General features: G+C 47.2%; 1 protein-coding gene across 2 annotated transcripts in view; it reads left to right on the top strand.

Moving 5' to 3' along the window:
• Positions 1-22,297, top strand: part of CACNA1C (calcium voltage-gated channel subunit alpha1 C) — a 581,627-nt gene that overhangs the window by 534,080 nt on the left and 25,250 nt on the right. The window contains exons 32-35 of one of the 2 annotated variants that reach the window (XM_045554647.1): positions 4,459-4,491; positions 7,617-7,745; positions 9,455-9,520; positions 10,686-10,777. In XM_045554647.1, coding sequence (XP_045410603.1) covers positions 4,459-4,491; positions 7,617-7,745; positions 9,455-9,520; positions 10,686-10,777 — 320 coding nt within the window. The remainder of the gene's footprint in view (positions 1-4,458; positions 4,492-7,616; positions 7,746-9,454; positions 9,521-10,685; positions 10,778-22,297) is intronic. The other variant, XM_045554646.1, reaches the window with a different exon arrangement.

Genomic DNA, 22,297 nt, shown 5'->3' with positions numbered 1-22,297 from the left:
AGCTGGCTCCTGGGCTGCAGAAGCCCCTGACCCCTGCCATTCCCAGTTCTCTCTGTGCATCGGCCTGATGACTGTCCTCCCGACCTCAGTTACCTCTGGGGTCTCACCAACAATGCCCCACCCCCAGTCTCCTGCCACCCGCTGGCTCTCTCCCAGCAGAACTAGCGACACTGTCCTGCAGATCAAATGGGGATGAGGTTGGCGACAATAAGGGCAGAGAAACAGGGCCTGGGCAGGACGTGGTGCCAGCCGGGCCTGGACCTTCTGGTGCTTTGAAAAGAGATCTGTTACATGGCCGCCCCTCTAAGTCCTAGACAAGAGACTTTTTAAAAAACAGCAAGAGTTGTGTAGCAGGGCAGCCAGTGAAAGACTTACATACTCCCATGATGTTGCTTTTGATGCCTGTTTCGGGGGATGCAGAATCTCAGGGCCCCTGAGGTGACAGCATTGTCTGCGGCACCCGTGGGTGCTGGGCTCCCTTTCTGCGGAGCCAAGAGCCAGCCTTCCCTGGAGGAAATGGGAAGGTGATCTGCTCCTTCCAAGAGAATGCTGCCCCAGCTCTCTGCCCACCTGGCCTTGAGAGAATATTCTGGAAGACAACTTGGTTGGGTGTTCCAATCTAGATACCTACTGCCTGGCCCCTAAATTCTTAGTAACCCTTACCCCTGACTGTGCTTTAGAAAAAATAATTTTTAAAAACCTTTTTTGTTTTTTGAGACAGTCTTGCTGTGTCGCCCTGGCTAGTGTGCAGTGGTGTCATCATAGGTCTCTGCAACCTCCAACTCCTGGGCTCAAGCGATCCTCCTGCCTCAGCCTCCCTAGTAGCTGGGACTGTAGGTACGCACCACTGCGCCTGCCTACTTTTTCTATTTTTAGCAGAGACGGGGTCTCGCTCTTGCTCAAGCTGGTCTCAAACTCCTGGCTCAAGCCATCCTCCCGCCTCGGCCTCCCAGAGTGCTAGGATTACAGGCGTGAGCCACCGCGCCCGGCCTAAAAACCTTTTTTACGTGGTGAAGAGCTGTTTTCCCACTACCTTTCAGTTCTCCAGAGAGACAGTGTGATATGACAGCTGGTAAATACATGCTGCTGATTCCCGCACCGTCCTCCTTCTGGGAACCCTTCACCTGGGAGGATCCGCTCTCTGCTGGACTCTGTCGCTCCCCAGGCTTCATCCCTCAGCACCCTAAGTGCGGTCTAGAGAGTGCCCCAGTGAAAAGGAATGCTTAGTGAGTCCACTCCAGAAACCAAGACTTCGCCCATTGAGGCGATAGCTCTAATTTGACCGCAGCTTAACTCAGAAAGACAGTTTCCCAGAGAAGATCTCTCACTGTCTGCCCAGTGCCAGTCCGGTCATCACTGCCAGTGCTGCCAAGCCCAGGTGATCTGCATAGGTACATAGAAGTAAGGTGATTGGCTTTTCCTTTGTATTTGCCCTAAGCCCATTATCTGGAACCACTAACCAGGACTGTTTCTGAAAATGCCCCATCTCTGCCTCAGATATGGAATAATAACCTCATTTCATTTATTTCAATTGCATGAATAAATTAATTGCCCCAATATCATGAAATACTTAAAAATTACCACATCTTCAGAAAACAAAGATGAAGGAACTGGCTGCTCAAAAATTTACTCCGTGCCTACCGTGAGTGGAGACGACCGTACTAAAACCCAGCCAGAGCCTTCGGGTTAGGCAAGCGGCTCTGCTGGCTCCTGTAGGAGGACTCGGGGTCTCCGCGGCTCGCGAGGCAAAGGTCTTCAGGGACTCTTACGACCCTTTCTTCCCCCAAGAAGACCACAGATGGGGAAACTATAAACTAACTCAAGGGAACTGGGAGCAAACCTGGGAAAAGGTCAGAGATCAACCCCCCCGATATTCCAGGCTACCAAGCAATTCTGAATGTAGATCCAAAAGTAGGTAGCATATGCTAGGCGGTCTCTCAAGGTAGGTATCTAAGGAGAGTACCAAACAGCATAGACGTGTCTCTGGGCTAAAAGTGCTGAGCCGGGGGTGCCGCGATGTCCGGCTCCACTTCCGGCTCACGGGGGCCGCGCTTGCAGCTGGGAAGGGCAGACTCAGACGGCCGTGTGGGGCCACCTGGGACCTGTCCGGTGCACGGTGGACCCCCGGTGCCCGGCCGGCCGGCCGTGTCTTAGGCTTCCTCCGTCGTCCCGCAGAGAGACCGCTCAGGGATTGCTTTACGGTTTTACTGCGAACGGTTACTCGTTTTTGAGACCAGGGCTCGGGTAAACTCAGCTCCTGGCGTGAGAACAGGCCCCTCGCGTCACAGGCAGCGTGGCCGTGCACATCGGCGGTGCCCTCTGAGCAGCGGCAGTTAACCTGAGTCTCTAGACTTTTCTAAAGTGAGGGTCTGCGAGAACTGCCACTCCCTGAGCCGGGGAACCCGGCGCAGAGACCCCAGAGAGCCCCGGCCACGCTCGCCCCCACGCCTGCTCCCGACCCTTGTCTGCCGCCGCGGAGGGAGGGTGCCGTAAGGGGCACTCGCCTAGTACACGTTCTTACAGCCATAAAGTATCACCCAGGTTCCTAGAACAGACCTAATGCTAAATCTTGAAGTAAAATGTCATTTAAATAGATGAGATCTTAAATGGGAGCTATCAAAGGATAAAAAGCAACAAAAGACAGTTAAGGTAAATGTTTCCAAATCCTAAATGAAGGATCCTGAATGTTTAAGAAGTGAAATGAAACAAATAGTTCATTTTTCTAAATGGCTAGAGGTTGGTTCAGTCAGGCCAGGTAAGCCCAGGTCAGTTCTCAGACATGTCTCCATTTGGGTCCTGTTCAAGATGGCATTGACCCAGAAGACCTTCAGGCATTTGCCCAGAGTTCTTAGAAGTCATGAGCAGCTGTGACAGTTTTCGGGGTGGACCCAAGAGGAGAGCAATGGCCAAGTGTCCCGGGAACCCTGCCGCGTGCCCTGGCACTCTGCACAGTGTAGGTGGCCTCCCTGCAGCCCTCCCACGTCCCCCGATGCCCAGAAACACAGAGCTCCTTATCCACTGACACAGGAGCCCAAGCACTGGACCAGCCAGGGGGCAGGAAGATGCCAGAGGACGTGCTGAGCACTGTCACGTGCCAGCGGAAAAGAGCTTTCGGTGCTTTGACAAGAAGTTTCCCGTGTGTGTGCGCACGTGTGTGTGTGTGTCTGTGTCCATTTCTGTGTTCAATCTTGCCCCAGTAGCCAAATCCTAGTGACCCGACACCTCCAGGCATGTGGATTGACCTGGCAACCTGGTAAGCCTCATGAAGCAGAAACTGAGACTTAGAGATCTAGATCTAGAATGTTCTGCAAATGACCAGAGAAGTGTCCCTTTTTTCCTCTTCCCTCACCTTAACCTACATCTCCACCATTCCCCAAAAAGGACATCCTACCAACTTGCTATGCGAAAAAAGAAAAGAATTTGCTGAGAAATCTTTTGCCAAAGAAATATTTCAGGCTGCAAGCAACTGTCTAATTGTGCACATTTCCATCCTTCAAAAATTCCATTATACATTTTTCTTGTTTGTACGTTAAAAACAGAAACACAAGAGCAACATCTGAAAACGGAGGGTAAAAGCCAAGTCACGAGTTTGTAGGAAGAGTTAACAACTGAGTCCAGATCAGTCAGTGGCTGAGCCCAAGGAGCAGGGCCGCCTTCCTGGACACAGGCTCAGGGCCCTGGGGGCGGTGGGCCTGGGGTGCCCACCTGCAGCCCATCTCTCGGCTCCTATGCCAAAATGAGTTCAGCAGTCAGCCCCGTGAGAACAGCTCGTTGGGGTGCTAATAACATCCTAAACTGTGTGCGGAGCCTTCATGCTTCAAAAACAATCCAGCATTCATTATTCCATGCCCGTGGCCAGGGCTCCCCACACCATAGGCTAGATGAGCTAGACCACCTCCTACCTGAGCCTCGGCTGTGACAACCAGCCCCGTGCCGAGGGGTTGAGGCCACCTCCTGAGGTCCTGTCTTCCCCTACCCCTGTGGGGCCGCTGCCCTTGGGCTGCTTTGCGTGAGTATGTGTGGGCAGGGACAGGCACTGGGGCCAGCAAGGCCTCTGTCCTTCAGCTGGCCCTTCCTGCGGATGCTAAGGGGCATGAAGCACAGGCCCTCAGGGTTATCTTAGGCTAATTTAAAAAAAAAAAAACAAAGCCTCCATCCACAAAATCTTGAGGGCTTCATCTGCTCATCTGCAATGGGTGCAAGTTACTAAATTTGTGGCCAGGACGGCACAGGCAGGAGAATGCCTATGGCTCCTTATGACATGTGGGACCCAGTAACACGGAGCCTACACTCACAGGACGACCCAGCACCTGCCAGGCCCACGCTTCTGTGCTCTTTTCACTTGTTTCCTTTTGCCCTGTCCTGCCACCGTGTTGCTCCTGTGTTAGCCAAGACTAGAATAGCAGGCATCTTCGTGGGGACTCATTACAGCTTATCTCTATCTGCCTTTCTTTAAAGCCAGCTGAACATACCCAATGCTCTCCCTCTATGGTAAGACCAAACCCCCAACCACACTCCCAGCTTCTGTGACCCCCTCAAGCACCCCACCCTCCCTGCCCCAACCTCCAGTCTCCCGGAGCCCGCCTGGCTCTCGTTGCATGCGGCCACTGTGTCTATCGTGTGCCTTGCCTGCCTGTCCCGGTCTCGTGTGCAGGTGCTGTGTGTGCAGTAGTGTTCTTTCACCTCCCGAAGCTTCCCTTTGGGTGGTGATTCACCGCGACCTTGACTATCGAACAAACCACTGGGAGAGAATTGGACCCTAGAGCCCTTTCCTGTTAGACACCCCAAGGACTCCACTGGCTAAAGCCTCTAACCTTAATCTGATGTGGGAAATTTGCAGAGGGTGCCAATGACAGCCGTGGTAGGGGCCTCCAGGGAAAGGAGGGAGGAGAGAAGTGATCCAGCCAGGAGACACAGGGTAGACGATGGCTTCCTACTAACCGACATCTGCAGCCACTAGCCTCCCTGTTCTCCAAGCGTAAGGCCACATAAAAGGTTTAAGCTGGGCTTTGATACTGAGAGCGTGGTTGAATTTCCAGGCACTCCAACCATGTTCCCCTTGCATTTTTCTAAATTCCTGAAGTTCTTTAAAATTAGACTATAGCTGCTTTTCTGAAGCAGGCTGGAAGGAGAAAAACAAGTTCAGTTGATAGGGCCACTCCTGGTGTAGGAGTCTGTGATTCGCTTTGGCTCCCCTGATGCCACTCAGTGTGACCTTGAAGTCTCCTTGGAACAGCCTCCTCCAAAAGGCTGTGGTCACACATTTCAAACATCGTTAAATGCGAGCTTTTAACAGGACCAGTGGGTTGATTCCCTGCACCCCAGAATCCAGCAGGGTGGAGGCAAGATTTGGCAGGTTGGTGGTATGCCCCAAGGCAGCCCACCCAGACTGCCGGAAGGCCACCCTGGGGGTACTCTACCCCGGGTCACAGCCACAGCAGTTTGGATCTGCTGCTGCTCTGCATTGTCATTGTGTTTATTAGAGGAAATTAGTGTCCAAATGGCAATGTGTTTATTCCCCTTCGCGAGCAGCATGAGGAAACTGCAGCATCTGTGGAGGGTTCTGAACAGCAGAGTGAAATTCAAACTGCACGCCTGGATTTTGGTGTGCACAATTTTTTTTGTTTGTTTGTTTGGTTGGTTTTGTTTTTTAACCCAGCAGATGCAGAGGCCCCTGTGGCACCAGCTTCTCAAATTCGTGACACTCACAGCTGAAGTTCCCCACTTAAGCTTGTTCTTTCTCCTTTTTTGTCCTTTCCAGAACATGGTAGAACTGACAGCTGAGTTAGAAAACCCTAAGCCACCTCTGTGTCCTCCCCTGGGGGAACACTGCCTCCTTTTAAGAAGTGAAAATAGAATCTCCAGCAGAAACGGGGGATAGAAATGCAGAGGTTAAGGGCATCAGGGACTCCAGGCAGGGCCGGGACGCAGGGCAGGGCTGCTCACGACCCAACCCCCCGGGCATCCACGGAGCAGGCCCAACACCACCAGTCTGTCCCCTGCCTTGGGAGCCCTATGAGGAACCAAGGCAGTTCTGAGTTTGAAATATAAGAAATATGTTGTCTTCTCCTATCTGGAGGGTCTGAAAACCAGGAGAGACCTGGCTTGGTCTCCGTGCAGGGCAGGCACGCTGACGTGGAAACGCAGCCTCTGGGCCTCCCTGCGTCCCTCATGCTCCCACCCTGCACGTGAGGGGATGAGCCTGCTGAAGCCACAGCAGGAACGGCCACGGCAGGCCATGGCGTTAGAGTGGAAGGGCCTGTGGGAGCCCTTGCGGCTTTAGTGCTCCTGGGGATTCCAGGGGGTGTAGATGAGGTATGGGTGTTTCCAGGGAGGGTCTGACCTGGAAATAATGAAAAATAAGGCAAGAGGAGAATTGACACGAGGAGCAGGGAGGGCCCAGATGGCCCCAGTGGATGGAACAGTAACAGGAAGCTGCAAGGGTCCGTTCTCTCCTGGTGCCGGCAGGGCTGGGTAAGCTGCACTAGCCCTGGGGTGGTGGCAGTGGCTCCCCGGTGGGTTAGCCCCTGCCAGGCAGGCATGGGCAGGAGAGGGGCCGAGGGGGCAGTGGGTCATGTTGTTCTCAGGTCTGGTGGCAGAGACTGACAGGGCAGCCTGTCCTGCCCCTGAGCCCTGGCCAGGCACGTGTCCAAGCCCCCAGACTCCTCCAGGGCAGCCTCGGCAGCCCAAGCATCACAGTCCACTCAGCGGGCACCGGCCTCCGTTCTGCCCCCAACAGGGCTCGCTGAGGGAGACGGCCCACCCTAAGCAGGACCCCTTGGTGCTCACGTGTCAGGGCCCAGACTTGTCTAGGACAGCCTCTCTTCCCCTCCCCTGTCCCCTGGCCCCTACCTCTTCCAGGGTCTTGTGCAGTCTGGAGAGGGTTCGAGCCTCCTGGAGGCCCCAGGGCACGGGGAGTAGGAACGACAGTGACAGAGCAAGCCCTGCAGGTCCTCCTGCAGCACTGAGCGCGCCCTCCCCAGCCCTCCTCGGAGTCCCTTTGGGACAGAGGCTGTGGGAAGTAGAAGGAGGTGACCCAAGACATGCTGGAGTCCTGAGCAGCCAGGGCGTGAGATCCTTCCGTGGGCAGCCCGCCCTGCCCACCAGGACCCCCGCGTGTGAGCACACCTAGGGCCAAGAGAGAGGCCACCCCCAGCCAGCTTCTTTGCAGAGAGCCAGGTCCCACTCAGGACGCAGGACCCTCAGCCATGCCAGATGGGACGGGGGTGGGGGCTGCTTCTGCCACACCATGGCAGAGTCAAGGCTCCAAGGGCAGCTGTCTTTGGGCCTAGAAGATTCCAAAGCACATGGAAGTTCCTCGTGGAATCTTCTGCTGCCCGTCCAGGGCACTAAGAATTAGGAATGAAGGGGAAGAGGGGAGAATAGAAAAATGGGGCCTGGAGCAGCTCAGGGGCCTGGACACAGCTTGGCTCGGCGGAGACCACCAGGCTGGGTGTGGGCGGCTGCCCTCCTCCTGGGCCGGGACGGGTCTAGTGCAGCGAGCCCCCTCCCTGGCCTGCCTCCCCCACTGAGGGCTGTTTCTCTGGGCGGGCCCACCCCTCTGGCCCACCCCTCTGGCGGGGCTAACTGCACCTCCTGTTGCCGATGGGTTCCAGAACGCAGAGGAGAACTCCCGCATCTCCATCACCTTCTTTCGCCTCTTCCGGGTCATGCGCCTGGTGAAGCTGCTGAGCCGCGGGGAGGGCATCCGGACCCTGCTGTGGACCTTCATCAAGTCCTTCCAGGTAGCGGGGCGGGGGGGACCTCCACGACGGCTCCCGCTGCCCCTGGGCCCCTGGCCGGGCGAGCCGGAGCGCAGGGCAGGGCGCCCACGTGGGTGCAGCCGGCTGCGCCTTCCAGAATGGGGGCCCAGGCCCGCGGGCAGGCTCCCGCTCCTGGAAGCCCCGACTTCCCGAGGGTGGGCGGGAGAGGGGTGCTGAAAGGCTCTGTCTTGTCTCATTTTTGTACTTTTCGGCAAGAACGTACTGGGCGAAGGGGTTCTGTGGTAGGGAACAAACCTGGAAACCGCCGCCCGGACAGTCTGGTGACCGCCATGGCCCCTCCAGTGGTCAGAATCGGGCCCCCCGTTTCGCCCCGCGGCCTTTCAGCAGCCCTGCCCGCGCGTTTCCGTCCCGGCCCAGCTCGCGCCGGTGTCACCGCGCCCAGGAGAGCGGTCCCCTCCCGCGGGCGCAGGACAGCTGCCCCCCGTGGCCCGCTCCCGTTCCTCGGCCCTTGCTTCCGCCCGGAAAGCCGACCCGTGCTCGGCCCGGCCGGCCCTGAGGGATGCTTAGCGTGGCGGTAAAGAGACGCGAGGCCGCCGGGCCACTGGAGCGCCTGGAGATGCGTGCGGAAAGGCCCAGACGCGGCGTCGCGCTGCCCGGGCGCGCTGCCCGCCGAGGCGCCGCTCCCAAGACCAGCAGGGACGAGTGGCCGCCCGCGTCCCCCGCCCCGGCCAGCGTGCCTCGGGCTGGCGCACGCGGCCGGGCCCCGCTGCAGGTGCGCCGGTGGCCGCGGCTCCGCCAGGGCAGGGTGCCCCGTCCCAGCGCAGCCCGCCCGGGACGCCGCCGGGCCAGCACTCAGGGGCCCGGCCTGGCCGCGCCTATCCGCCCACCGCCCCGGCGGGGTGCAGGCTGACCGCCCCGCGCAGCCGGGGGCTCTGGAGAGTGGGAATCGCGGGCACTAATGGGAGCAGCCCCGGGGGGCCGCGGCCGCACGCGCCCCGCCGCCCCTCTCCCGCCGTTCCCGGCCTGGGCGCTGCGAGGCCGCGCGGGGCGGAGTTCCGGGTGGTCCCGCAGCGCCATCTGGCGGCGAAAGCTGGCACCGCCTCCCCAAATGTATGGAGCCCACCTCTGCAAGGTGTTGCCCTTCAATCATTTAAGCTCCACAAAACCCCTGAAAATTAACTATTATTTCCATTTTCCAGATGAGGAAACTGAGGCAGCTCAGAGAAATTAAGTAATATGCCCTCGCCTCTGTAGCTAAAAAGTGGAATACATAGAATTTGAGCCCATCATCTTTCTTTAAAATGTTTCCTTATTAAATGTTTTAATTACAGTAGCAACCCCTGCTCACTACAACTAGTGGAACAAGACTTAGGTGTGTAAAGAAAAGGTGTGGCCTGCCTCCTCCGGCCCCCCTGTCAGCTTGGTGGCATCCTCCATGGCTTTCTCCTTGCGTGTCCAGACCCCCGAGTGCGATAGCCCAGGTTCTCTACTGCATGCTTGTTTTGCCGAATATCACACCATGCCCGTGACTCTGCAGCCAGCGTTTGAAACCGAGCTAGAATGAGAAGCCAGTGCCCATCTCTCAGGCCCTCTCCCAGGTGCCCAGTACTTCTGCGGGGCTCTTGGAAGTGCCCCCCGCCCAAAGCCAGCAGCCACTGATGGCTGCAGAGCTGGGGACACGGCAGCCTGTGTGCTGCAGCCTCACCGCAGCCTCGGGCGCTTCCTTCCAGGCCCTGCCCTACGTGGCCCTGCTGATCGTGATGCTGTTCTTCATCTACGCCGTGATCGGGATGCAGGTAGGAGGGGCTCTCCCGGCGCCGGGTCCGGTTCCCACGCTGCGTTCCTGCCACCCTCCTCCCTGGCTTCTCCCTCTTGTTCCTGACTGTCCCTCTCCCTCCTCTTACATCTTCTGAGGCCCAGAGTGTCGCAGGAATTAGAACATACCCCAAAGGGACATCCCCTAGCTAGCAGGGGGGTGGCCAAGCACAGCCCGGAGGCCTTCCCTCCCCAGGCCCCAGGCCGGGGCTCTACTCTTGGAGGAAAGCCGTGGAGGATTATGCAGCAGACCTCAGTAGCGACCCAGCAAGGTGTGTCTGAGCAGCGTCCCCTCTTTGTCCAGGCCTCATTGGCCTGAGAACAACCCCCAACCAGTGTCATTCAGAAGAAGCTAGTGACTGAGAGGGGGAGAGGGGGGAGGAAGAAGGAAAGAGGGAAGGAAGGAATGAACTAACGAACAAATGAAGGCAGACTCTGCCCCATCGAGCATGCAGCAGATTCCCGGGCCCCCTCCCAGTGCCCACTGCACCCTCTCCCCACAGCCAGAGCTCTCCAGCCTCTCCTCCGCCCAAGCTCAGCCTTGGCAGACGCACTAGCCTGGAGCTCTTCCTCAGCACCTCCTTCAGCAATGTCCCGTGCTTGCTCATTAAAGAAAGACCCAAAGGTTCATAAGCAAAAATCTATTGAAATATAAGAGCTACCATGACGCCCGATGAAGGGTAGCACTTTCTAAGAAAAGCATAGCTTTAAAAGGCCGGGGGGAAAAAGGAGGCTTCTAATTTCCAGGATGAATTAAGTTTGCCCAAGCCCCAGATCTCTCACTGTGTATCACTCCAAAATGCAAGGACTAAATTTGGAATAGTGCTTGGGCATATGGAGCTGAAATGACAAAGAAAAGGCCAGCACACTCCCTGCACTGAAGCAGGTCCAGGTCTCTGCGTGCACCTGCTCTCAGCCCCAGCTCCCACCAGGCCACAGGGACCCTTCCTTGAGGGCTGTGGACACTTGTCCAGGGTGGAGGTTGGGGTCAGGCTGGGTGGGGCAGCAGGTGCCCGCCAGATCACATCAGGTAACTCTGTTCAGCTTATAGGCCAGCCAGTCCCAGAGTGACCACTGAACAATGGTGGGAAATTAGGACCCCCTCTGTCCACAGGTCACCGAATACCTCTTCCTTCCCTCTGCTAGGTGTTTGGAAAAATTGCCCTGAATGACACCACAGAGATCAACCGGAACAACAACTTTCAGACCTTCCCCCAGGCTGTGCTGCTCCTCTTCAGGTGGGTCTCAAGGACGCGAGTGCACACATGCACGCCTGTGTGGCGCTGCCTGGTGGCCTGCTGTAGAATAAGAGGGAGCCCTCTCCAGGCGAGTGAGAAGGGAGGAGATGCATGTGGCTCTCTTCTCCCGGACTAGGGAGCCATACGTTTCATTGCCGTTTATGATAACTTCCCATGGAGCAGCTGGCTGGACACAGACCCTGCTGGTAACCACCCGAAGTCACATACTAAAAGCATCCCGGTTTGGCATCTGAACAGGCTCAAAGCCAAGCTGGTGTCATGCTGACTTTATGACCTTGAGCAAGACATCTAACTTCTGTGAGCCTCAGTGATCACTCTGCAAGTGTCTGTGCTATTTGCTGGGGGCGGAGGGGGGGGCCTATGTCCACATGCGCTGAGCGTCATCCTCATTTAAGCCAGCCATGAGTGCTCACGCTTGCTGGAAGGCCACCAGCCTCATGTGTGACTGGGGAAGAGGATGTGTCTCGTGCCTGCCCCTGAGTGAGCAGCCACAGCCTGCCTGTCCTTTCTCCTCTGGCTCGTGGTGACCCCCTGGGTCTACCTCAGACTTTGTCCTTCTCACCTTCCTGCTCATCACAGCCCACAGCTCTGGGACCCACATCTAGTCCCGGGCTGGTGGATGATAGATGACAGCTACTTATCCCTTGACCAAATGACTTGTCAAGTCCCTTCCAGCTCATATTTTCTACATACTATGGTGCTAGAAGAAGCAGCGAGCCCTTTCTTCTTCCCTGGGTTCCCTTTCCAGAGGGTCCAGGGACTCTCTATCTGATAACCCCACCTTCAGCATGTTCTACAGAACCCTTCCCCCATACCCAAGCCCAAGTATCATCATTTGCTTAAAATATCAAAATGGCAGGTTCCCTCCCTCATATAATAAACTATCAAAACCCAGGGCCATTGTAAGCAGCTATTTAACAGCACTTAGGCCTGTGCCCCATTTGAATATGGGAGTTGGACACAGATATCAGACTGAACACATAAGTCTATCTTCCCTCCTTTCTTAAAGTCCTTAATGGAAGAAGGTATTTTTTAAAAGAATAAATTCCTAGCAGTGCTAGGGGGAAAAAGCATGAAAGAATGCTATTGGAGGACCACAAATATCGAGGAATTCCTAAACAGGAGAGGAATTCCTAAATGGGGGAGAGCAGTTGGGATTTGATTGAAAAAGTAACAAGACCTGAGAAAAGCACACCATGACCAAAGAGGATGAGTGAGGACCATGAAGGATGTGAGAGCAGCCCAGGGGCTCCCCGAGCTCAGCGTCAATGGATACAAGGCACAGGAGAGGCCTGAGGCCATGGCCAGGCTGGCTTCTCAGAGACTTGCAATTGGAGAGCATTTGTGAATGCTCACAAGCTGAAAGCAGCAGTTGGCATCACACCCCAGGGCTCTTGGGGTCTGAGAGGTAGAGCAGGGCCCCCCAGGGAACCCACCCTCAAAGAGAAGCTACCTGCCCAGTCCACCTGGCAGCACATCTTGTCTTTCTTCTGTGATCCCCAGAGAAGCTTCTGGGATGAGAATTTGATCCACCAAGATGTGAACTAGGTTCTCGATCACAAAGAATAATCAACAATAATCCCAAAGTATTTGGGGAAAACCAACATCAAGAAAGAGTGGCACAACACTCAACTAATAGATGAATGAACACCTGAGGAGGAAGAAGAATACATAGAGCCAAAGGATTTGAAAACAAATATAATTCTTATATTTAGGGAGATTGGAGAACATAACACATCTGTTAAATTAGAAGGAGGAGAAGGAAGTGGAGGCAGCAGCCATCATTAAAAAGAGCAAAGTAAAGCATGAACTTGGGGAAAAAATACAATTGTTGAAATATTTTTAAAAAATAGATGAGACATATAGCAGAATGGACACAGCTGAAGAGTGAACTAATAAGCTGAAAAATCAAGTAGGGGATTCTCTCATAGATCCAAAAGGACAAAGAAATAGAAAATATGAAATAAAAGTTAAGACTTAGAGCTAGACAGATCCCGTCTGTGTAATAGAAATTTCAGACAGAAAGAACAGAAGGAATGGAGAGAATGAAATAAAGGAATTATCAAATAAAGATATGAGCATTCAGATTGAAATGGCCTCCTAAGTACAGAATATGTTAATCAAAAAGACCCTTAACTAGACACATTGTGATGACTTTTTAGAATACCAAGAATAAAGAAAATATCCTAGAAGTTTCAAGGAGGGGGGAAGTCCAAAACAATGAAAAGGAGGGAATACTTTTCAACTCATTTTATGAGGCCAGCACTACCCTAATACCAAAGCCAGACCAGGACACTACAAGAAACAAAAATTACAGACCAGTATCCATGGTGAACATAAAAGCAAAATTCCTCAACAAAATACTAGCAAACTGAATTCAACAGCACATTGAAAGGATTATTCACCATGATCAAGTGGAATTTAAACCCAGATGCAAGGGTGGTTTAGCACACACAAATCCATAAATATGATGTACCACATTGACAGAATGAAGAACAAAAACCATGTGATCATCTCAATAAATTCAGAAAAAGCATGTGACAAAGTTCAACATCCCTTCATGATAAAAATTCTCAACAAATTAGGTATAAAGGAATGTACCACAACACAATAAAGGCCATATATGACAAGCCCAAAGCTAACATCATACTCAGTGGGCAAAAGTTGAAAGCTTTTCTTCTAAGATTAAGAACAAGACAAGATGGTGCCCAGTTTTACCACTTCTATTCGACATAGTACTGGAAGTTCTAGCCAGAGCAATTAGACAAGTAAAAGAAATAAAAGGCATCAAAATAAGAAAGGAAGAAGTGAAATCGTGTCTATTTGCCAGTGACATGAACTTATACATAGAAAACCCTTAAGACTCTACCGAAAAAAAAAAAAAACTATTAGAACTGATAAATGAGTTCACTAAAGTTGCAGGATACAAAATCAACAAACGAAAATCAGTAGTGTTTCTTTACACTAAGAATGAACTGTCTGAAAAAGAATTTAAGAAATCAGTGCCATTCACAATAACATCAAAAGCAAAATAAAATACCTAGGAGTAAATTTAGCTAAGAAGGTGAAAAATCTATATACTGAAAACTACTAAATAAAACATTGATGAAAGAAATAGTTGGCGACCAAATAAATGAAAAGGTATCCCATGTTCATGGATTGTAAGAATTAATATTGTTAAAAATGTCCATACTGCCCAAAGTGATGTACAAATTCAATGCAATTTATATCAAAATTCAAATGTTATTTTTCTCAGAAATAGAAAAAAAAAATCTTAAAATTTGAGTGGAACCACAAAAGGACAGTTTCTTAAATAAGAGATATTGCCAAAGAGGAAAAAGTGAATTACTTTGAAATGCATCAATTGGCATTAGACTTCCAATCAACAAAAGTGCATACTGGAAAACAATATGTTCAAAATTATAAGTAAAATATATTTTTGAACCTAGACTCCTATATGCAGTCTAATTAGCACTGAAGTGGCAAAGCAAAATAAAGACATTTCCAGAAGTATATGAACCCAGAAAGTTTGCTTCTCCACATAACCCTTCCTTCAAGCAATTACACAAGGATGTTTTCCCACAGAGTGAAAAATGAATCAAAGAAGCAGAATGAGCAGAGTAATAATATGAATTAAAAATTATAAAGTATATAGTTATGAGTTATGAACAAATAAATTATAGTAAGTCTAAGTTTATAGTAAGTCTAAGTAATTGTTAAGGGAAAATGTCCAAAAGATTAGTAACAATTTGGAAGTAAAATCCCATATTATCTCAACAAAGTAGGAAGTGAGATGCTGGAAGAATGAGAAACATGAGACTGTGCTAAGATTCTTCTCTTGTTTGGGGAGAAGAAATTGATAGTATCTAAACTCTATACGTAACTAAGTGAAAAGTGTGTATAAGTACAGATGTTAAGTATTTAAAGGTCAACCACTAGGAAAATAGAAATGGAATGTGTACACTCCAAACCATTAGAAGAAAAAAGTAGACAAAGAAAACCCACAAAAAAGCCCTGAGCGATTTATCAAAGGGAAGGAAAGGCAAAAGTATAAAATAAATAAAATAAAATAAAACACTGAACATTGAAATTAGAACAATAAAATAAAATGGCAGGAATAAGAAAGATATTAATCATTACTAAAAAAATTAAATGAGTTAAATTTCTCTATGAAAAGAGATACTCTAATGTTGGCTTGCTAGGTTAATGAGAAGCAGAAAAGAAAGAACTCTAATAAGTTCAATTAGGAATGAAAAGGGAGAAATTACAACTGATACCACAGAAACACAAGATATCATCTATGAATACTATAAAAACTTCTATGCACATAAACTTGAAAATGTGGAGGAAATGGACACATTCTTAGAAACACACAGCCTCCCTAGGGTCAATCAGGAAGAAATAGAATTCCTAAACAGACCAATATCAAGTACAGAAATTGAAGCAGCAATAAAAAAACCTTCCTAAAAAGAAAAGTCCTGGACCAGATGGTTTCACACCCAAATTTTACCAGACCTACAAAGAAGAATTGGTGCCTATCCTGCAGAAATTATTCCACAACATCAAGAAGTAATGAATCTTCCCCAACACGTTTTTTGAAGCCAACATCACCCTGATGCCAAAACCAGGAAAGAACACAACGAAAAAAGAAAACTATAGACCACTATCCCTTATGAATATAGATGCAAAAATTCTCAACAATATCCTAGCAAATCTAATTTAGGTGCTTATCAAAAAAAATCATTCATCATGACCAAGTGGGCTTCATCCCAGAGATGCAGGGATGGTTCAACATACCCAAATCTATAAATGTAATTCACCACATAAATCGAAGTAAAAACAAAGACCATATGATCCTCTCAATAAATGCATAAAAAGCATTTGACAAAATTCAGCACACTTTTATGATAAGAATGCTTAACAAAATAGGCATAGACAGGACTCACCTTAAAATGATAAAAGCCATATATGACAAACCCACAGCCAACATTATACTGAACAGAGAAAAACTAAAAGCATTCCCGCTTAGAACTGGAACCAGACAAGGTTCCCCTCTACCACTTCTGTTCAACATAGTGCTGGAAGTCCTAGCCAGAGCAATCAGACAAGAGAAGGAAATCAAGGGCATACAAATGGGGGCAGAAGAGGTCAAACTCTCACTCTTTGCTGACGATATGACCTCATATCTAGAAAACCCCAAGGATTCTGCCAAGAGACTACTGGAATTGATAAAAAAGTTCAGCAAAGTCTCAGGTTACAAAATCAATGTACAGAAATCAGTGGCATTCCTATAGGCCAACAACAGTCAAACTGAGAACCAAATCAAATTCTCAATATCCTTCACAATAGCAACAAAGAAAATAAAATACCTAGGAATATATTTAATTAAGGAGGTAAAAGACCTCTATAGGGAGAACTACAAAACACTGAGGAAGGAAATAGCAGAAGACGTAAACAGGTGGAAAACCATACCATGCTCATGGGTCAGCAGAATCAACGTTGCTAAAAGGTCTGTATTGCCCAAAGTTATCCACAGGTGCAATATAATCTATTAAAATACCAACATCATCTTTCGCAGATCTAGAAAAAATAATTCTACGCTTTGTATGGAACCAGAGGAGACCCCATATAGCAAAAGCAATCTTAAGCAAAAGGAACAAATTGAGAGGCATCAGTTTACCAGACTTCAAGCTATACTACAAGGCTATATAACTAAAACAGCATGGTACTGGCACAAGAACAGAGACGTAGACCAATGGAACAGAACTGAGAACCCAGATATAAAACCATCCTTATATAGCCATCTAATCTTTAACAAAGCAGACAAAAACATACACTGTGGAAAAGAATCTTTATTCAATAAATGGTGCCGGAAAAATTGGATAGCCACATGTAGGAGACTGAAACAGGATCCACACCTCTCACCTCTCACAAAAATCAACTCACAGTGAATAACAGACTTAAACCTAAGGCGTGAAACTATAAGAATTCTAGAAGAAAATGTTGGAAAAACTCTTATAGACATTGGCCTAGGGAAAGAATTTGTGAGGAAGACCCCAAAGGCAATCACAGCAACAACAAAAATAAATAAACTGGGACCTGATCAAATTAAAAAGCTTCTGCACAGCCAAGGAAACTATCACAGGAGCAAACAGACAACCTACAGAATGGGAAAAAATATTCACATGCTACACATTCAACAAAGGGCTGATAAGTGTAATCTGTAGAACTCAGAAAAATCAGCAAGAAAAAGACAAACAACCCCAATAAAAAGTGGCCAAAGGACATGAACAGAAACTTCTCAAAAGAAGACAATGGCTAACAAATATACAAAAAAATGCTCAACATCTCTAATCATCAGGGAAATGCAAATCAAAGCCACAATGAGATACCACTTAAGTCCAGTGAGCATGGCTTTTATCAAAAGGTCCCAAAACAATAAATGTTGGTGTAGATGCAGAGAGATAGGAACACTCATACACTGCTGGTGGGACTGCAAACTAGTGCAACCTCTATGGAAAGTAATATGGAGATACCTCAAAGAGCTACAAGTAAAACCACCATTTGATCCAGCAATCCCATTACTAGGCATCTACCCAAAGGAAAAAAAAAAAAAAAAAAAAACATCTGCACTCAAATGTTTATAACAGCACAATTCACAATTGCAAAGATGTGGAAACAACCCAAGTGCCCATCAATACATGAGTGGATTAATAAAATTTGGTATATGTATACCATGGAGTTCTACTCAACCACAGGAAACGATGGTGATCTAGTGCCTCTTGTATTATCCTGGATAGAGCTGAAGCCCATTCTACTAGAAGTATCCCAAGAATGGAAAAGCAAGCACCTCATGTACTCACCATCAAATTGGTATTAATTGATCAACCTTAACGTGCACATATGGCAGTAACATTCATTGGGTGTCAGGCTGGTGGGAGGAGGAGGAGGGAATGGGTATATTCCCACCTAATGGGTGCATTGTGCACTGTCTAGGGGATGGGCACACTTGAAGCTCTGACTTGGGTGGGGCAGAGGCAATATATGTAACCTAAACATTCGTACCCCCGTAATATGCTGAAATAAAAATAAATTAATCAATTAATTAAGAGAAGTCTAGCTCTAACTCGTTATAATAGATACAGTAAAAGAAAGTGACCTAAAGAGAATGAAAATAAAGGTATGGAAAAGGAATACCAGATAATGCTTTCAATGCATATGTAATAAGAACAATGTCAGAAGTAAAATTCTAGCTGAAAGGCATTAAATAAGAATAAGAGAGAGATTTGACATTGGTAAAAGGTATAATTCATCAAGAATATATAACAGTCATAAAACTACATGAGCCTAACAATATAGTTTGGAAATGTATCAATCAGACACTAATAGAACTATAAGGAGAAAATAAACACACACACACAGTGGGAGATTTAATGAGCTTGTAGAAAATGACAAATAGATCAAGACAGAAGAAAGGGTAAAGAACATCTAAATAATACAATACCACATATAACCTATTAATGATAGATTTGTACCCTATAAATTGCAAAACCACACATTCTTTTTACGCATCAGAAACATTCACAAAAATTAGCCACAATTTAAGTCACAAAGAACAAATTCTAAAACTTCTCCAACTTCAATATAACAAAATTAAAAATTAACGATAAAAACAATAAATAGCCCCTCCAAAATCTATCCACTTAAAAGATTTAAGTCACTCTTCTGAATAACTCACAGCTGAAACTGCAAAGTACAGTCATGCTCCACATAACAACATTTCAGTCGATGATGGACTGCATATACAACAGTAGTTCTGTAAAATTATAATGGAGGTGAAAAATTCCTATTGCCTAGTGACATCATAGCTGTCATAATGTCGTAGCACAACACGTTACTTATATGTTTGTGGTGATGCTGGTGTAAACAAACCTACTGCACTGCAGTTATATAAAAGTATAGCACATACAGGGCTGGGTGCAGTGGCTCACGCCTGTCATCTCAGCACTTTGGGAGAATCGCTTAAGCCCAGGAGTTTGAGACCAGCCTGGGCAACATAGCAAGACCCCATCTCTTAAAAAAATTAAAAATCAGCCAGGCATGGTGATGTGTGCCTGTAATCCCAGCAACTCAGGAGGCTGAAGCAGGATCACTTGAGCACAGGAGTTGGAGATTACAGTGAGCTGTGATGATGGCACTGCACTCTAGCCTGGGCAATGGAGCTAGACCTTGTCTCAGAAAAAAAAAAAACAAATATAGCATATACAAGTACATAATACTTGACAATGATAATAAATGACTATATACTGGTTTGTGTATTTATTACACTATACTATTATTATTATTTTGGAGTATACTCCTCTACTTATTAGGAAAAAAGTTAACTGGAAAACAGCTTCAGGCAGGTCCTTCAGGAGATATTCAGAAGAAGGCATTGTTATGATAGGAGATGACAGCTCCATGCATGTCATTGTCCCTGAAGACCTTCCAGAGGGACAAGGTATGGATGGGTATGGAAGACGGTGACACTGATGATCCTGACCCTGTGTAGGCCTAGGCTAATGTGTGTGTTTATGTCCTAGTTTTTAACAAAAAAGTTTTTAAAAAAAATTAATTGAGAAAAGCTTATAGAGAAAAGATACGAAGAAAGAAAATATTTTAAATATTTGCAGCTGTACAATATGTTTGTTTTAAACTAAGTGTTATTACAAAGGTGTCAAAAAGTTCTAAAAAAATTAAAAGTTCATAAAGTAAAAAAGTTACAGTAAGCTAGTGTTAATTTATTATTGAAGAAAAAGATTTTTTTTATAAATGTAGTTTAGCCTAAGTGTCCAGTGTTTAAAGTCCACAGTAGTGCACAGTGATGTCCTAGGCCTTCACATGCTCTCACTGGCTCACCCAGAGCAACTTCCAGCCCTGCAAGCTCCATTCATGGTAAGTGCTCTGTGCAGGTGTACTGTTTTTTATCTTTTGTACTGTATTTTTACTGTACCTTTTCTATGTTTAGATACACAAATACTTACCATGTGTTCCAGTTGCCTGCAGTATTTGGCATAGTAACATGCTGTTCTGATTTGTAGCCCAGAAGCAATGGGCTATTCCATATAGCCCAGTGTGGAGCGTGAGAGCACTGTATCTTAAATATGTGAGATGTACCAATCAAGGCCAAAGAAAAATTCAGATTCTAATATTCATTTATTAAAAAAAGACTTACATTAAGTAAACTAAAAGAATAGCAGAATAACCACAAAGTATGAAGGAGTGCATATATAAAAATAAAAACATAAATTAATAAAATATAAAACAAAAATAGATTTTATCAATAAACCCTAAAGCTGATTCCTTGAAAAGACCAATAGATAGACAAACCTTCATCAAATCCAATTTCTAAAAAAGGGCACAGCAACATCAGGAATGCAAAAAGCAACATAATTACAGGTATGGGAATTATTTTTAGAATAATAAGACAATTTCATGCCTGTTCTGTGGCACCTTGGAGGTGATCAGCTCCTTCAAGAGGAAGCCAAACGTGTCCTTCCCAGACACTGGCCGCCAGAAACTCGTGGAAGCAGACAGTGAACGCAAGCTCAGTAGCTTTCAGGAGAAGGACATGGCCACAGAAGTGCTGCTGGAGCTCTGGGTGAAGGATGGAAGGATCATGTGGTTCTAATCAATGGTACGAACGATGGACGAGGTTTGCTCATGGAGCAGGTGTCTTGCCCACAGCTGTCAGCAGGCTCACAAGTGAGGGCCTTCCTGCTACAGGCAAAGGAGAACCGGAGAACGGGAGCACACATCCGTGCAGGGCTGCATCGTGGATGCCAATCTGAGTGTGCTCGATTTGGTTATTGGAATAAAAAGGTAGAAGGATATTCCTGGACTAACAGCTGGGGCCCAAAAGAGATGGCAGAATCTGCAAACTTCTCGGTCTCTCCCCGAAAGACGTCGGCCCGTGTGCTGAGAAGGCCCCTAAACCAAGAACGGAGAAGCCTCACGACAAAGCGCCCGAGATGCAGCATCGTGTCAGTCCGCACGTCCTGCGGCACAGAAATTGCTGTATTGCTCTGAAGAAACAGTATAGTAAGAAAAATAAGGAAGCGGCCAAAGAATATACCAAACTTTCGGCCAAGAAAATGAAGGCGGACAAAGAAAAATGCCAGGCACAGATTGTCAAGAGATGGAAGCTGTCCTCTCTGAGCTTCTGAGTCCAATCAAAAATAAGATTTTCTGAGAGTAACAAATTAGATCAGACCTCAAAAAAAAAAAGAGAAAATATTATGAACAAATTTATGCCAGTATATTTGAAAATCATTACAAAAATTATCTTAAGAAATTTTTTTTAAAAAATTACAGTAGAAACTGAAAAGGTAGTCAAAATTTTAGCCTTTGAAAAGGCCCAGGATCCAACATTTGTATTTATGAGAGCTACCGAACTATCAATAAATAGATCATTCCTGTATTATGTAAAGTTTCCAGGAACTGAAAGAGATAGAAAACCTCCCCACTCATCTCATAAGACTAATAGAAGGGCCAGGTGTGGTGGCTCATGCCTGTAATCCCAGCACTTTGGGAGGCTGAGACTGGAGGATCACTTGAGCTCAGGAGTTCGAGACCAGCCTGAGCAAGAGCGAGACCCCATCTCTACTAAAAAATAGAAAAAATTAGCTGGACACGGTAGCACATACCTGCAGTCCCAGCTACTCGGGAGGCTGAGGCAGGAGGATCAATTGAGCCCAGGAATTGGAGGTTGCTGTGAACTAGGCTGATGCCATGGCACTCTAGCTCAGGCAACAGAGTGAGATTCTGTCTCAAAAAAAAAAAAAAAAAAACTAATAGAAGATTAATGCTAATAAGTAAAAGAGAAAAAAGCAGTAAGTTATAAATATGAAAATATGTATACATAACTATCATTGTTTGCAGACAACATGCTAATCCTAGTAGAAAATCCAAGCAAATCAACTAAAAACCCTATATAACAATTAGTAGGATAAGTAAAGTAGAAGATTAGCAAAGAAAAATACCACTTTCTGGTACTGGTAATAACTAATTTGTAAATATAGATAAGTGATATGTGATATGCTATCACTTTTTCTAGTCAATATTATACTACAAGTTTTATCCAGTGCAATGAGAAAAATAAATCAAAGGATAAGAATTGAAGATGAAAAAACAAAATTAAATACAAAAAAATTAATTGCCTGTGTAGAATATATAAAAGAAACTACAGATAAATTGCTAAAACTAGTAAGAGAGTTCAGTAAATCTTCTGTATATGAAATCAATTATACTCCCTCTACATCAGTAGCAAACTGATGTAACTTTTAAAAATGTAACTTTTAAACATACCTCTTTAAATGTGCAACAAAATAAAGAAAATAACTAGCAATAATTTGACAAAGATGCATATAGGGAAATTATGAAATTTTATTGAAGACATTAAATAAATGGAGAGACGCGCCCTGTTCCTGACTGGGAGACAGCATCACAAAGCTGTCACGA

The sequence above is a fragment of the Lemur catta genome, chromosome 6, assembly GCF_020740605.2.
Source record: "Lemur catta isolate mLemCat1 chromosome 6, mLemCat1.pri, whole genome shotgun sequence".
In the NCBI taxonomy this organism is placed as follows: domain Eukaryota; kingdom Metazoa; phylum Chordata; class Mammalia; order Primates; family Lemuridae; genus Lemur; species Lemur catta.
The sequence above is the reverse complement of the archived record's forward strand: the minus strand, read 5'-3'. Positions and strand labels throughout refer to the sequence as shown.